The sequence below is a fragment of the Citrus sinensis genome, chromosome 3 (genome assembly GCF_022201045.2).
Source record: "Citrus sinensis cultivar Valencia sweet orange chromosome 3, DVS_A1.0, whole genome shotgun sequence".
Taxonomy (NCBI): domain Eukaryota; kingdom Viridiplantae; phylum Streptophyta; class Magnoliopsida; order Sapindales; family Rutaceae; genus Citrus; species Citrus sinensis.
This window is the reverse complement of record NC_068558.1, coordinates 39890943-39907249: the sequence shown is the minus strand read 5'-3', so window position 1 is coordinate 39907249 and position 16307 is coordinate 39890943. Positions and strand designations below refer to the sequence as shown.

At 32.9% G+C, this 16307-nt stretch overlaps 3 protein-coding genes across 12 annotated transcripts; all 3 read right to left on the bottom strand.

The window, feature by feature from the left end:
* Positions 1 to 1578: 1578 nt before the first annotated feature.
* On the bottom strand, positions 1579 to 8173 carry LOC102620724 (U11/U12 small nuclear ribonucleoprotein 48 kDa protein). 10 transcript variants are annotated; one of them, XM_052437258.1, is made up of 7 exons: positions 6787 to 8173; positions 6340 to 6454; positions 5464 to 5571; positions 3984 to 4731; positions 2383 to 3882; positions 2086 to 2191; positions 1579 to 1832 (listed from the first exon to the last, which is right to left on the bottom strand). In XM_052437258.1, the coding sequence occupies exons 1-4, from the start codon at positions 8118 to 8120 to the stop codon at positions 4072 to 4074; spliced, it is 2217 nt and encodes a 738-aa protein (XP_052293218.1). In that variant the 5' UTR covers positions 8121 to 8173; the 3' UTR covers positions 1579 to 1832; positions 2086 to 2191; positions 2383 to 3882; positions 3984 to 4071. The 10 variants fall into 10 exon arrangements, with proteins under 10 accessions (XP_052293218.1, XP_052293220.1, XP_052293221.1 ...); XM_052437260.1 differs by having other exon boundaries at positions 1579 to 2191; positions 2383 to 2496; positions 3833 to 3882; XM_052437261.1 differs by lacking the exon at positions 2086 to 2191 and having other exon boundaries at positions 2383 to 2496; positions 3833 to 3882.
* A 790-nt stretch (positions 8174 to 8963) lies between these two features.
* On the bottom strand, positions 8964 to 10070 carry LOC102620456 (germin-like protein subfamily 1 member 17). Its single transcript, XM_006478960.3, has 2 exons — positions 9887 to 10070; positions 8964 to 9648 (listed from the first exon to the last, which is right to left on the bottom strand). The coding sequence occupies exons 1-2, from the start codon at positions 10008 to 10010 to the stop codon at positions 9098 to 9100; spliced, it is 675 nt and encodes a 224-aa protein (XP_006479023.2). The 5' UTR covers positions 10011 to 10070; the 3' UTR covers positions 8964 to 9097.
* Positions 10071 to 13831: 3761 nt separating this feature from the next.
* Positions 13832 to 14923, bottom strand: LOC102619511 (germin-like protein subfamily 1 member 17). Its single transcript, XM_006478956.3, has 2 exons — positions 14673 to 14923; positions 13832 to 14554 (listed from the first exon to the last, which is right to left on the bottom strand). The coding sequence occupies exons 1-2, from the start codon at positions 14797 to 14799 to the stop codon at positions 14016 to 14018; spliced, it is 666 nt and encodes a 221-aa protein (XP_006479019.1). The 5' UTR covers positions 14800 to 14923; the 3' UTR covers positions 13832 to 14015.
* Positions 14924 to 16307: the final 1384 nt, after the last annotated feature.

Below are 16307 nucleotides of genomic sequence, written 5' to 3'. Positions count from 1 at the left end.
TTCTTTTTCTTTTTTTTAGTCGTATTTATGGAATTTTTTTTATTATTCTCATTGCAAGTTATTCTAGGTGCAAATCCAATATTGAACATAAATAAACAAAAAAATTAATAACTAAAATTGTGTTAAATAATTTGTTTACAACTGGACTTAATTATATTGTTGTAAATATTTGTTAAATCTTTTAAAATTAGTGTGCTAAATAATTTTATTAATGTTTTAAGTAAATAAAGTTAAGTAACTTAAATAGTTGAAGTAAGCATATATTTGGAACTTTAAAAAGTGTATAAAGTAAAACTTAATTTTTTATAATTAGAGTATGAGTATGTAGAGTAATAGCGTGTTCAAAGTAATATTTAGAGTATAAATAACCCTAATGTAATTGACTAGTATTAACTAAGGGCTTGTTTGTTAATATCTTGAGTATGTAATTTTATTAATTTTAGACTTTCTTAAATTTGATTTTTATTTTATAATTTCTTCAGACATTTACATTTGAATAGAAAAAGTAATTTTTTGTGATTTTTATCTGAATAAAAAAATTTAAATGAAAAGTAAACACTATATCCTAAAAATATCTCTATTACATATACTTATTTTCTAAATTATAAAATCTAATTTATTTATTTATTTTGACTCATAAGACTATGAATATCAAATAATTGTGCTTAAGATTTTTTTTTTATATGAAAAATCAAACAAAATACCATGCATATTTGGATATTAGAAAAATATAAAATAAATATGTCAATTAAATATTTATATTCAGACATATTCAGACTTTAACTAAATTTAGATTAAAAAACAAATGCTACCCAAGTACAAGAATAAAAATTTACGTGAACACAACAAACCGTTTCATTTTTAACTACTACCATGTTTGTTTTGTTTTATTATTATTATTGTTTTCCAATTTTACTCCCACCACCACTAAGTGATTAAGTTAGAAATTTGTTCCCCTTGATTCATTAATAAAATGTTGAAGCTGCCACCAGAAAATAGTTGATTGATTGGGATATTCATCTACCTTTTTTAAAAGAGATTCATGCATTTACACCAGTACATGTCTATGTGGCCGCAGATGTGCAGGACAACAACAATTACGTTTTATCAACTTTTAGGGATGTCCCATAACAGTCTTTCTTCCTCAGAAAGCTTACACTAATAAATCGACAAATTGAAGCTGATGAAGAACCTTTTTCCAGAAAAAAGAAATAAAAAATCACTTTGAATACATATGCAGTTTATGTCCTTAATAGACATCTTTTTCCTTTCAACTTGTTCTAATACTCTTTTCGGTGCATGTGAGCAAATTATATTAACCTTTGGTAAATTTTGATTACAATAAATTCACTTGAAACTGATGAAAATTGATCCACTTAATAAATAACACATATCACATCATTTTTATGAGAATTCTATAATACGTAAGGAGTAATACACCCAATTCTTGTATGTTAAAATTTAATGGCACTTCAGAGCTGCTGTTGAAGCTCATCTCTTTTGATCAATCTTGCAACATAACCACCATGTTAAAATTTTTAATCTTACTCATATATGTTCAAGTACCTACCACGAATATCATAAAACCGCTCATTTTTAGGTCACAAAATCAGTTTTCCAAGTGGTTGCCGTGGAAACCAGAAAACCTCTTACAAGCAAATCAAACTAAATACAGAGAATTTTTCATGAAACTACCATGTTTATATACATCCCCATTAATACTGGCACAAAATCAATACGTGCTGATTAATACCTCTGCATAATGATTAATCTAACTTCACTTCCCATACTGGAAACGATTTCTTGAGCGGTTGTCAAACTTGCCTCTCCCTCTGCATATGTAGAATCGTGACAAGAATGAAATGTTAAGACCATGATCTAAGCATCTAAGGTACAAGTAAATTCAAATTGATAAGACATCCTTAAAAATAACATACAGAGAAATGATCTTGAGGTCTAAGGAAAATGAAAAATGGGACCAGAAAAAAATAATAAATAAAGCATACTGTTCTGTTAAGGAAACTAAATCTATAGGCATTCTTGGACACCACGGTCCATTGCAAAACTGCAAAGTCATGAACTCACAAGCATGTTGGTGTCTCTAACCACATTCACCTGCATATCTGATGACCTCTCTTGTCATCCTCCAGTGAGGATTTTGCATGTTACTTTCATCCACAAATTTTAACAACTGGAAATCAATGACAATGATCACCCAATTGACTACAAAATATTACTAACACAGTCGTATAAGAGCGCAATGGTTACCTTCAAACTATATCCAAGTAATATATAACATATTAAATACTTTGGTTTCCGAATGTTATATGAAAGTGCTATCAACTGTGTCAATATAATTGAAAATAATAAGCATGCACTTACACTGCATCAATTTTATTCGTTTCCCACAACAAGATATTTGGGGTGATACGGCTTTCCATTTTTGGAAAAATCATGATTCTTCATTTCTTGTATTAAACAACTCAACGATACAGCCTTTGTTTTGAAAGCAGATATTTACGTAAAGACACAAGATCAAATAGAGGGGAGCTATTAAGGAAAAGGGAATGGAAACAGATAATAATTTTATCATTGAACATTGCTTGAGGCCCAAAATTTTCCAATTTCCAAAATGTGGAACACCTCAACGAAACATCTGCGCTTAAACAAGTTAACGAATGCCTGCTAAATCATTATGATATCCATATCCATACCCTACAGTAAAAAGATAATACTAATCCCCATTGGTTCTTGAATTTTTAAATATTCTTTTTATTAACTCCTCCCCCTCTACAACTAGTGCCCCATTTTAGAGGCCAGCATATCTGAAATAAAACTAAAATTATGTCACTCCTAGTCTCAATACTCTTCTATTTTTATACGTCTGCATCTAATCCACTAGCCGAAATAGAAAATTCTCAACCATAATTGTTCCTAAGACAAATGATGAGAGAATATAATAATGGAGGATGACATGCATTAAAGTGTTCTGATAATGTAACTCATGACTATCAAGAATAAAGATGACTAAGTAAAGAGAAATAGCACTTATGGTCCGTTTACTTTCCGGATTGGGAAATCGGAATCTGGAATCAGAATAATTGACAGCATTTACTTCGCAAAAAAGAGTCGGAAATCGGAATCGGAATCGGAATTGTGGATAGAGTTGGGAATTGGAAATGGGAATTGTGGAACCCATCACAATTTGGGAATGAGAGATTGGTTACCAAGGGAGGCTTGAGAAAGAATCTCCTATTCGCAAGAATAAAAATACCCATTTTATCCTCAATTATAATTAATTATATATTATTATAATAATTGTTAATGTAATTATTATAATTAATTAATATATTTAATTAATATATTATTATAATTAATTAATTAATACATTATTATTAAGTAATATATAAATATATTATTAACAATAACTATTAATAATAATAATTTTTGAATAAATAATCACAATAATTAAAATATAAAATAATAATTATGACAATAGTTAAGTATTTTTCAGTAATTTCTAAAAATTTCGATTCCAATTTCAAGATAAAATAAACACATTAATAGCTATCTAGCTCATTCCAATTCTGATTCCTACAGTTCAACTAAATAACTTATTTTGATTTCCATTCCCGATTACCATTCCAACCTATTCCCATTCTTTCCCATTCCGATTCAAGTTTAGTAAACGCATCATTAATATGGAATAGGGGAACTTCACCAACCCCCCAAGTATATATGTGTGTGTGTGTGTATTAAAAGTGTGTATATTAAAATGAGAAAGGAACAAAGTAACAACGGGCTAACAAAACAAAAACATAACTAAGGATACAAGGGAGGATACAGGCGTAGAAAAAAGTGCTGAAGCCTGATAGCTTCTTACTGCAAAATTGTGGGAATAAACCATGTCAAAAGTTTGCATTTTTTAACTTTTGATTGAGACAATATTTAAAATTTAAACAAGTATAACTTGAATGACTTACCCAACATAGTGGAACTGCAGAAGTGTTTATGATGTTATAAAAGTGTATTGGCCTTTTGCAAAACAGCTTCTCTAGTTCATAATTGAAGTTATTCTGGTTTGATATACTTGCCGCCACTAGAGACATTATCTTCATCCCTGTTATGAGATTCCGAAGGATCATATCTATCCTCAAACGCATTTCGTACCAGGGAGTCTGTACTATGATCCTTATGTCTGCGCCTTCGATGAGAATTAGACGTGGAATAATATGATCTATAATCACAATATTTGGAACTGCCTAAAGATTGCCTTTCAACCCCTCTACGTCCGGTCGCGGTCAATTCCATATCTAGCTCCCTTTGATTACTTCGCTCATGAGAGAGATCACGACTCCTATGTTTCTCTGTGCTTCTAGAATAATAGTCACCGTGTTTTTCTCTACCCATATTGCTTTGTTCTCGTAGATGTCCATGTTGCACATCGCCCCGTCTTGATCGCTCACAATCTCTAGTTAAAGAATCCTTGATTGATGCAGATTTGATATCACGATCATGGTGAGATTGTTTCTGATAATAATTTGGGCTACTTCTTACTGCCTCAAATAAATCATTATCACTTGTTCTACCATCATCGACACCCATACAAACATTGTGCGCAGGGGTTTTTGATGGCAATGTCCCGCACCCTTGATTTCCATTCTCAAAACACCCAATTCCTCCAGCTTGCTTGATTTGTTCCATGTATTCTTCTATTATATCCCTTACAACCTGTGAAATAAGGTACAGAAGTGATTAAAAAAATTACTATAAAGCATGTTTCAAAGAAAAGACCATGTGATCCCCAAACAAAAAAAAGAAAAAAAAAATCTAAAAGAGCAAATAATTAAGACAGAGAACGGTGGATACTAAGACTACAAATTGTTAATTTTCCACTTAACCAAGAAGCTTAAGCATAAGGTAAGGGCTCAAACTCAAAGAATAGATTTAAGCTTCAACAGTCTCCCTCATGTGCAAGCCTGATCTCTTAAAATATATGTCGCATGCATTCAAATAAAAGAAATTAGCAAAAGTTTCAATTAATTATCAAAGGTTGAGCATCAAGATAAGTATTTACGAAAAAATTATCTATTTTGCATCATTTAAATTTCCAGCCATATAACCTTCTACATGATGAAGAAACGCAGATCCGAGAATCTATTGTGAAAAAGCAGATTCAGCAAAACTCTAGATGGAGCAGATGAGAGAAGATTTCATCCAACAAAATCATGTCCATATTCATATTCATATACATGATTTAACATAAATTATATGGTTTAACACAATATAATGTCAGGTCATGCACATGTAAATAATAAGGAATTATGAAACAAAGTAAGCTAAAGTTAAAGAATATCAAACACAATGCACAAGCTAGAATTCATTAAATAGGCAGGCTATGTAATATTTTTAACAGGTATTATAATTATAAGAAAACATTTGAAATTTCCACACCAGATTTACCCGTAAATTTGTTCGCTTCACCTTCTTCCCACGATATGACATTCTTCGGCGTTTGTAGTCCCTTTCTTCAGCCAATAACTCCTCTCTTGTCTTATTCTTGCTTGAGTCCTTGATGGAACAGAAAAAAATTGTAAATGACAGTTTACCACAACCACATCTTATATGCAAATCAAATCCAAGAGAGGATTATAAGTTGTTAAGTTTTACTGATAAGATTAAATTCGGGTTATTACCGGCATCCTACTGCAAATTTCAATGGTGTTGACATAAATGCACCCACCGACCTTTTAAGATATTGTTACTTTTACTTCACTATAGCTGTTTATGTTGATGACATAAATGTCCTCACTGACAAAAACAAGTTGGCTCCTAATTTCATGCAAAACGGAATGCCAATGCATATGGTACATAACTTCAGGCACCTTTTCCAAGATGAGTTCAGACTAACATCATCGTTGCCCGGAAAAAACCCCAGAACCATTTTTTAGGGAATTTTTGCCACCACCGGCATTATAATTAATCACAAATAATCAGTGAGACCACGACTCAAACAGATCAATTTTCTTCTTCATAGTAATCAATTTTATGCATAAAAAATGTTATGAATGTATGCATGGATAGTGGGGAAAAAAAATAGAAATGCATCAACAAATTGCATATGAAAACTACATAATTATTTTTCAGAAGAAATCATAAATAAAATTTCAAACATCAGAGTTTGTGCTTAGGTGAAAGCCATCTTTGCTATCTATCTCTATAAATGAGGCATCATCTAATAATATTGACTGGTTTGTCGATTTTCTGAACCATTTTTGAATTCTAAAACAAAATATAGACAACTTGCAACTGTTCAGTAGATGTAAGAAGTCTTGTTACCTGGTTAGATGATTGTTGCCGAGGAAGCCCATCATGCTCAATAATGGGTCTATAGTTGGGGCGCTTTTTCCTCTCCTCATCCGCTCGACTAGACAGATAAGCATGCTCAGCCATTCTACAGAACAAGAGAAATTATCATACACTTGTATTGAGAAATATAAACATTTTGGACGAAAACAGAGCCACAAATGATTAGAAACATGAAGTGCTGAAAGAATGAGCCATATTTGGACCAGAAAAAGAAAGATGCACAACAGCCAATACCATAGAACGGCCAAGTTTCATCAACTCAGGCTTATAAATGAACAAATAAGACAACAGATAATTTATACTCTTCAAAACATAACATTCTAGAAAACTTTCAATTGGATGTTCAAGTTATCAAAGACTTCTTTCAAGTGAAACAAAAGCAAGCATATTGGAAAGAAAATGATAGCAGTAACATACCGCTGATGGCTAGAGAGTGATTGGGAAACCCTTAATCCCCTTAATGCCCTAATCTTTTCTTCAAGCAATGACCGCTCATGCAGTGCCGCAACGGCTGCTGCCACATGAGACACGAAAATCACCTTTCTGTGGACAGTTTCACCAACCGTTTCATCTAATCCAGAGTTAGCATTCCTTTCAAGTGGCTCCTGAACTCTGACATCCCTAGCACCACTGGAGCTAGCATGTAAAGTCAGATCACCCTCTTTCAAATCCAAGGACTCAGTCAAACTTTGCTCTAATGGAAACAACAACAAACCAGATGCACTTTCCAATATGCATTGCTTAAAAATTTCAATGGAAAAATTTTTTCCACTCACTTGCCCATACAAAACAGAAAGCTGAGAAGCTAACCACATCAAAACTTGTTTTAAAACAGGACACTTTAAATTCATACTCTTTAAACCCCTTTTCAATTCTTGGCTCTTCACCAACTCCAGAAACCCCAATGCTTCACTTATAACAGCTTTTAAACACAACCCTACAAGCACAGAAATATGATCCCTCATATAAACATCAATCACAACACCAAATCGCGGAGAATTAACAAGTACCCATTTGCTCAAATCACTTACGTTCACCGTTCTTAAACCCAGAATTGCACAAAAAACATTGAAAGAATACATACTCATATGCTCATAATCCCTCCAACTCTCAACTTCTCTCCTTATAAACCACAAATCAGAACATAAAACCCTAAGCCCTACTTCACCAAAACCTTCAGCATTCTTTTTGGCCTCGCCATCGCTAAGAAAAACAACATTAGCACATTCCATACACAAAATATCAGGCAAAGCAAGAGTCCTTTTACTAATGCTAGTACTGGCATGAAAATCTGACAAAGCAACAGCAGCTGGGCAATCTTGATAAAAGAAGCTAACAGATCTAACATTTGATAAGTAATCATCCAAGGAAAAACAGAGTTCTTGGATGTGATCCTGAATTGTGAGGGGCGCATTTTGTTGGTTTAATAAAGAGGAAGAGTGAAGGGTGTTTCGGTAATTTGGGGGGTCAAGATCGAGAGGAAATGGGCAGCGGAGAGTGTGGAGGAAGAGGGATTCAGGGGGCATGAGATGGTGGGGATTGTGAGGGCAAGAGACAAGGTTGTCATTTTGAGGTTTTGGAAGTAGAAAGCTGTAATTCTGGGGGGTTTGGTGGCAGAAAGAGACGAGGGTGTTGAGAGAGGAGAGCGTTGTTGACAGATCAGATTGGTCTGGGATTGAGCTAGAGTTAGGGTTAGGGTTTTGGGAAGGAAAACTGGTGGGCGGTGGAGCTGCTGAATATGACGAGCTCATGGAGTTCGTGTTTTCTTCAGAAACAGAGAGAACGAGTTTGAGAAAGCTCCGTTCTAACTTTAATAATTTTAATTTATCCCCAATAACAATTGACAAACATTATGGCGCCCCAATTATTTTTAAAAGTTTTCAGCACGCCCCCACCGTTATTTTGTGGGGGCGTAATAGAGATATTGGTAATTTTCGGTAATATTGGCATTAATTGGTGAAATTAAATTTTGCTTAATTTTACTCTATTTTGGATAACAAGAAATTTAAAAAAAATTGGCGAATGTGTTTTCTGAAATTTACTCTTACTTTATATTTTTTAGATTTTAAATATTGATAGTACCAGTTAAAAGAAGTAAAGAACCATTTTATCTTTTAGCCAGTTATAGTTAATCAAAAAAAAAAAATTAACAGAATGGAGGAGTACTGATGTTTTTATTTACAATAGGATAAATTGAAGTATGTCATTTTATAGATATAAATGAAAATTACCATTGAAAAATGACGATCTTGTCAAGGCACTATCATTTTCTCACAAATCTGAACTTAAAAATATTGTGCAATCAATCTATAAATTTTGTAAAAAGAAAAGATAAACTTATATGTTTTTTGTTCTTTGATTATATTGTCAAATTCCATCATGTTAACCTTCAGGGCTCAGGCTTCACGATTATTGGTTTTTTTCCCTTGTTTTTTCATAGGTTTTAAGAGAAATTTTTGCTCAGTACTAACTTCAGCTGATGTTGAATTGACCAATGCTTCTTGAGCATTTAAGCCTCAACCGCCATTAAATTTTCTGATCATGTGCGTTTTTGGTTCAAGTTTTTCTTAATCAACGAAATTGACATAGAAGGATATTCAATTCATATTCTATTAATTAAGGAACACAGACATAGAAGAAGGCTTGAGGTATACATATGTACATGCATACGTATTATGCAACCTCTTTATTACATTATTCCAATGAGGGTGCATTTGACAATGTTTCTCTAATCGCCATTCATGAATTTATTCTGAAGATCTTTCACTACCTGTGGGTCCAACTGGAATGCCTTGCCAAGAAAATCAGGATTGATAGGAGGATCGGCTCCAAAGACCGTGTTGGCTATGGTGATGACACCAGGATTCTGGCTGCCGAAACCGGCAAAGGCAACCGCATTTGTTTTTCCAATGTTGAATTGGAAGTGAATCATGCCAATCGGAAACACAAAAACATCTCCCTTGTTCAGAACTTTTGCAATGAGTGTGTTATTGAGCTGGTTTGATGTCACAAAACCAACATAAAGTGTTCCCTCCAGGACCACCAGGATTTCAGTGGCACGAGGGTGAGTGTGGGGTGGGTTTTGGCCATATGGTGCAAAGTCAATGCGAGCAGCAGAGACACCGAGAGTGTTGAGTCCTGGGATTTGTTCAACGTTTACAGTAGTGACCTTAAAACCAAGACGATTTGCAGTGTCTCCTGGCTGATCTAGCCCTGAGAAGAAGAAATCTTCTGGCTTGGCAAGCTTTGGGTCCTTGCAGAACTTGCCGTTGACAAAAACTGCACAAAAGAATTAACAATATATAGTTATTAGATGTCTTTTTGTTTTACATAAGGACAAGACATGAGTCATTTTCCAGTGCGGAAGTAAGCACTTTATTTAGAGGTACTATATGTTTTATAGTATGGAACTATGGATGTCTATGCTCGAAAATGATTATACAGCAAGATATAGCCTTGCCAGCAAACAAAATTAAAAGATAATTTAGACACAGAAATTGAGCATATATATAAATACCTGCGTTCTTGGGCTCATCGATGGCTACACAGATATCCTGAAGAGGACTAGGGTCATAGGCGGAGGCCAATGAAGAAGCCAAGATCAAGAGAGCAAAACCTAAAAGCAATTGAACACCTTTCATTGTCAATTATTAATGTATTATTTGCTTTTCGGTGAGTTGGGGTGAGAAATGTTGCAAGGCAAGCTACTTTATTTATAGATGGGGTTCATTTGAACCAGTCTGCGTTATCCCTGCTCGGCGTAGAGATCACAAGCACTAATTTCCAAGTCTTCAAATGTTTTTAATTTCAACCAGTCATTCCGTAACAACTACGTACTGTCTCTAATTTTAATTACATTTATTCTACTTATGCTTACTTGTACACCAGCATAGTTTTGATGTACGCATAAGAAGAAGAAATGTATATGTATATATGTTCTATACACTTCTGTACTATAGACTTTTTCTCGCAAGACTACTCATTTTGCAAGATAAATACCCAGTCCGAGTTGCCATTTGGACTTGAAGCCAACAGTACTCATGTCTCCAACATATGTTGAGAAAGTGAGTACGTGGAGCTCATAGTTGGTAGACCTCTGGATTGTATTATGAGTGTGTGTATCTAGAATCTCTGAAGATTTCAAATTGGTAGACCTCTGGATTGTATTATGAGTGTGTGTTTCTAGAATCTCTGAAGATTTCAAATTGTGTCTATCTACATATTGCAACAATTTTAGAAGAGAAGAATAACTAGTCCGAATTTTCCAACAATGTTTAACAGCACTTCGTCCTTGTACTCTCAATTTTTAATCTGAGAATACATTTTATTTTTATATGGCTGGCGCCTCGCGGCCATTTCTAATTCCACCGTTATTATTTTTTGAATTGATTTCTACCTTCATGAACGATGTCCATTTCCTCCAACTACTCTTCCTGATGCAATCAACCTTCTCAAAACTTACATCCTTAAATTTATAAGCAAAAATTTAAAACTCGGAGAAGGAAGCATATAGCCTTTTTTTTTTTTAACATTCTGACCATGATGTACATATGACTCACAATTTTTTTTTTCAAAAGATGGAGAGTTTTGTTAAATTTTCAAACATGAGAGGAAAAATGATCAATTCAAAGAAAAATAAGGCTGTTTTGTTCATTTTCTCTTCGAGTGGTTGGTTCGGTCAATTCAGTTGTTCAAACTTACATTGGAAAAAAATTTAGGGTGCCGATATATGTCCACCCTACAATTCTTGTTAAAAGTATTTACATAATTCTTAAAATTTCAAATAAAAAAGAATTTTTGAGAATTAATTGATTAATTATGTTTTAGTTTATTTTTGTGACTTACGTTTTGTTAATTATATTTAACTACTAATATTGTTTTAACTTAAGTTTAAATTGACTATTTCACCCTTATAAATTAAAAGTACTAAAAATTCACTTTAACTTCAATTTATTTAATTTTTATACAAAATTCATTATTTCTAAATGATGAGTTAATATTACTTACTAGTGTGATTATTAATCTTTAATTGAAGTAACATAATATATATCTTTATGGTTCAATACTCACATGAATTATCATAATGTCAAATTCATGTAATTTACATGTAGATGTTGAAAATTATTAGATTTTATTTAAAAATGTTAGATTATAAGTCACAAAATTAAATATCTAAATTATTAGATACAAGAACATATATTCATTCAGCCAATTTGTTCATTTTATGTTGGAAGGATAAAATAGTCAACTAATTTTTTGGGTTGTAATAAAATTTATGTTAAAACAACTTGAATGATCAAAGAAATCTACGTAAGGGAAAACTTATAAGAAGCATTTAATTGATTAATTGTGAAAATTTATTATTAATTTGTACTTATTAAAAATAATGTGAACTTGTTAAACATTTTTTAGACGTGGAGTACAAATAACACCACTCAAAAGATTAATGAAAAAAATAAAAGGTTTGACCGAAAAGAAGATAAGAATTGCTAATCACTTGTTAGATATTTCAAACGCATGCATGAAAACAACATCATACCTGTTGATCAAGAGCGGTTGATCCACAAAAGCTTTTTAAAATAATTCCGGTAGATCTATGAAGCTTCGAAATGAATGAGTCTTATATTCGTTTTCCCCCTCAATATATAACCAATAATGGTGATTAATTATATAAATTTGGCAGCAGAGAGCTTCACCCTCTATATTATTAATATCAATTGATATTGTGAATTTGTAATAAATTACTTGCATTTGTAACAAATCACACCTGCTCCAGTCACTAAATGGACCACATTCATTAAGACTGACCGAATCACCTAAGAATTTGATTCCTTCCCGAGTCTTGTATTCATGTATGTACTTGCTTAAACTTTCGTATAATCAAAATCAATAATGCTAGACATTAACGTGTATTTGTTGCGAAGATGCGGGGGGAGTGGTGGAACCACCTCGATGAACTCTTTTAGGATATTAGTCTGCCGTAGTGGGAAGTTAGGGACTTATTCTATCTTGGGTTAAATTAAAATAATGGGTACAAACTGTCGTTACATATATAGGAATTTTTTAAATGACTAATACGAACATTGTTTATTATTTTATGGATTATAAAAAAGGAAAAAAGAAACTTGTTGAGGACCAACATAAAAAGTGTTTATATATCTTATAGGATACAAGAGAAATAATTTTAAAATTAGTAAGTCTAAAATATATTTTTCAAGGTACCCTTCGTCATTGCTTGTGTTGTGTGTGGATTGAGTTATTGATGCTTATACTCTTGTAACTGTGACGACCATTATAATGGATTTTTTTTTTTATCCATGGACGTATCCGAATTTGGGTGTACTACGCTAAATTATTGTGACTCTTTGAGTTATGTAATTTGTGTTTTTCTTTCTTTTAATATACATTTTATACTCACTAATTTTTTGACACTATTTGCTTGCGGAGAACTTAAGAGGGACTAAAAATTTCCTATAAGGTGTCATAAACCTTTACATAAGATGAGTTGTCGATAAACCCTCGCAAGTACTACTTAATTCGAACCTGTCCATGAACATCTACAAAGATCAATAGATTCTCCATAAACTTATAATGTATCACAAACTTAGTCAACTCAAATTAATGTTTTAAAAATAAACTTTACAGATCTAACTTTCTGAATAGAAAATACACAAATTTTTTTGTCTTATTTAGTATTGTGGTTAAATAATTATAACTTAAAAATTACCGTAATAAAATATTTTGTAAAAATTTTTATTTAAAAAATCTCATTTATTATACTCTATAAATTTTCATTTTAATCAGTTAGATATATATTTTTAAGGAAAATAGGTACAGTTTTACTTCAATCTTATTTAGTGAATTAATTTTTCAAATATGAGAGTTTTAAGAATACTTCAACGTCCTGAAATGAATAAGGAATTCGGTTAAGAGAAAAGTAAACCCACCAGTTGAAAAGTGAGTTTATATATAAATATAAGTGAAAACCAGTTGCTTCTTGAAACTCGACGCTGAACAATCAACTTGATTACCTAACTGATTAGTCAACGTAGCTGTGTAGGGCCAGTCAAGATAGCAGATTCTCCAGTTGCGTGCAACCGTTAGCCAGTCAAGATAGCAGATTCTAAGTTTAACTATGTTGTGGCTCCCAACTCGCGAAGGGGAAAAAAAAAGATAACGAAATATAATTAAGGGGTTATCATAGCATCATTCAACAAAGAGAACAAAAATCCTCGTTACGCCTCTTGGCCTTATCCTATTTTCTCTTAAAGAAGAATACAGGCATTGGGGTGAGGTTGTGAAATTGATATGATTATTAGCGACATTAGAGGAGAGATGTGTTAATTAATAAACCATTTAGTAGCACACACTATTAAGCAATTACATGATTTAATAATTTTTTCAAATTATATATATATATATATAGAGAGAGAGAGAGAGAGAGAGAGAGATCTAACGACTCTCACCAAAAAGAAATTGATATTCATTATTTTAATATTTAATAAGTTTGGAAAAAGAAGCAAAGCTGACTCGAGATAGGAACGTTCGTACGAATCTTTTTATCATATCAAAACTAACAAGGACAATAATGAGAACAAGCTGAAACATAAATGGCAATATGTTATTCAAATAAGTGACACATTTAATCAGAACTTAGCCTCAAGTTCTTTCACCACATTCACATCCAACTGGAACGCCTTGGCAAGAAAATCAGGATTGATCGGAGGATTGGCTCCGAAGACCGTGTTTGCTATGGTAATGACACCAGGGAACTGGCTGCTTAGAGCAGCAATTGCAACTGCATTTGTTTTTCCGATGTTGAATTGGAAGTGAATCATGCCAATCGGAAACACAAAAACATCTCCCTTGTTCAGAACTTTTGCAATGAGTGTGTTATTCAGCTGGTTTGATGTCACAAAACCAACATAAAGTGTTCCCTCCAGGACCACCAGGATCTCAGTGGCACGAGGGTGCGTGTGAGGTGGGTTTTGGCCGTATGGTGCATAGTCAATACGGACTGCTGATATGCCAAGGGTGTTGAGTCCTGGAATTTGCTCAACATTTGCATTTGTCACACTAAAACCAAGACGGTTTGCTGTGTTTCCAGGCTTGTCTAGCCCTGATAAGAAGAAATCTTGAGCTTTAGCAAGCTTGGGGTCCTTGCAGAACTTCCCGTTAACAAAAACTGCACAGAAGAATTAAGAATATTTAATTAATAAGGTGAATTTGACCCCAAAAACATACAAGCTTAAGACACAGAAAATGAGAAATTAAATTAAAGTTTTTCTATGTTATATATATACCTGCGTTCTTGGGCTCATCGATGGCTACACAGATATCCTGAAGAGGACTAGGATCAAAGGCAGAGGCCAACGAAGAAGCTAAAACCAAGAGAGCAAAACCTTTAAGAAATTGAACACTGGTTTTCATTGTGTGTTTAATTAGCTAGCTAGCTAGCTGTAGGATCTCACTCTGTTTAATCAATTTCTGAACTTATTATTATTGGTTTAGTGAGAGGTGAGAGATGTTGCAAGGTAAGCAACGCTATTTATATCGGAGTAGATGAAAACTTGCCTAGTCTTCAATTGTTTGTCTGTGACTTTAATTAAACTCAATCCATTAGTACTGGTTCTAAAACAACTAAGGCAACTTGTCGTTTCAGTACATTTTCTTCTTCACATGCTTACATGACATCAACATATTTTTGAGTTACTGAAGTCACGGGAATCTTTTTCTCTATTATTATAATATCTGAAAATTTCATAGACAAACTCCAACTTCAAGTTCATTTTAATTTCTTTATGTTTTTCATTACGTTTTATGCAGGGGCGTAAATATTTTGAGACTGGGTCCTCACAGGCCCAAAAGAATTTCTGGTGAACTTACTTGGCGCAATTTTCTTGTTTAGCTGCCTTAAGGTTGTATCTTTAAGTAATATGTCATTAATTATTATCATTATTATTTTTTCTGAGTGTTAGGTGCTATTTAAACTGATCAAAAGATCTTCTCTGCTACTTCTAAATATTTGGAATTAGATGAACCACACAAGTCACACTAAAAGACTCCAACAGTTACCTAAATGGGTCGGAAGGGAGGTGGTTTACAGTCAAGCCATTGGATGGATTAGAGTCTTAATTAAAAAAACAAAGACTAATTCTTTATAAAGAGGTTACGTGCTGCAAAATTTTCTACGAGAAAGAACCTAATCCACAGATATAAATTCCTATACATATTCTTTCCAATTGAACAAAACTACAATGAGTGGTGAGGATCATTATGTTTCTCATCCTTTATTATATTTTTTTCAAAAACCTTTATATAATAATTTTCGTTACGTTATAGTAATAGTTTCCTAATGAAAACCCTTTTCTTCCGTGGAAAATAGAAAAATGAAAATAAAACAATATCTGAAATTTTTAAAATATATAACAATGATATAATCTAGATTTTTAATGAACATAAATGAAAGGAATTATGATAACCCCAAAGGGTTGGATTATTTTCAAGCAGTCTTTTTTATTAGTTGGCCACTTGAGTTTTAATTTTCAAGAAGTACAGAGTACGATTAAAAATTTTCCCATAGCGGCCCCAAGCCCCTTCTTTTTTTAAGATTTATAAAAATATATTAAAAGACAAAAACACTCAGAAGGAACCAAATTTAGTCTTCCAACAAAAATAATAATAATACCTAACTACTACTGGAGTAGTTCAGATTTGTTAGAGATAGTGATTATTTATTACAATATCAATTGATTATTGATATATATCACTTCAACTTTCATGGCAGCCGCAAGCTAACTGCTGGCTAATTAATTTCCATAGTTGTTTGAGGGAAAAATAAGAAAGGTAATAGAGCGCCATGTGTCAACCAATGGAATGATTTCAGCACCATCGGAGGTACCCTGCATAATCCGAGGTGCCCGACATGACTCGAGGTA

What these genes read in the sequence shown, in the direction of transcription:
- LOC102620456 (XM_006478960.3), bottom strand. Translation starts at nt 10,010, where the DNA reads ATGAAAGGTGTTCAATTGCTTTTAGGTTTTGCTCTCTTGATCTTGGCT. An exon ending in CGATGAGCCCAAGAACGCAG is followed by an intron (nt 9,649 to 9,886) that starts GTATTTATATAT and finishes TCTTTTGTGCAG; the next exon opens with TTTTTGTCAACGGCAAGTTC.
- LOC102620724 (XM_006478962.4), bottom strand. Translation starts at nt 8,120, where the DNA reads ATGAGCTCGTCATATTCAGCAGCTCCACCGCCCACCAGTTTTCCTTCC. An exon ending in GGCAACAATCATCTAACCAG is followed by an intron (nt 5,572 to 6,339) that starts GTAACAAGACTT and finishes TGTTCCATCAAG; the next exon opens with GACTCAAGCAAGAATAAGAC. An exon ending in TGAAGCGAACAAATTTACGG is followed by an intron (nt 4,732 to 5,463) that starts GTAAATCTGGTG and finishes CTTATTTCACAG; the next exon opens with GTTGTAAGGGATATAATAGA.
- LOC102619511 (XM_006478956.3), bottom strand. Translation starts at nt 14,799, where the DNA reads ATGAAAACCAGTGTTCAATTTCTTAAAGGTTTTGCTCTCTTGGTTTTA. An exon ending in CGATGAGCCCAAGAACGCAG is followed by an intron (nt 14,555 to 14,672) that starts GTATATATATAA and finishes TCTTCTGTGCAG; the next exon opens with TTTTTGTTAACGGGAAGTTC.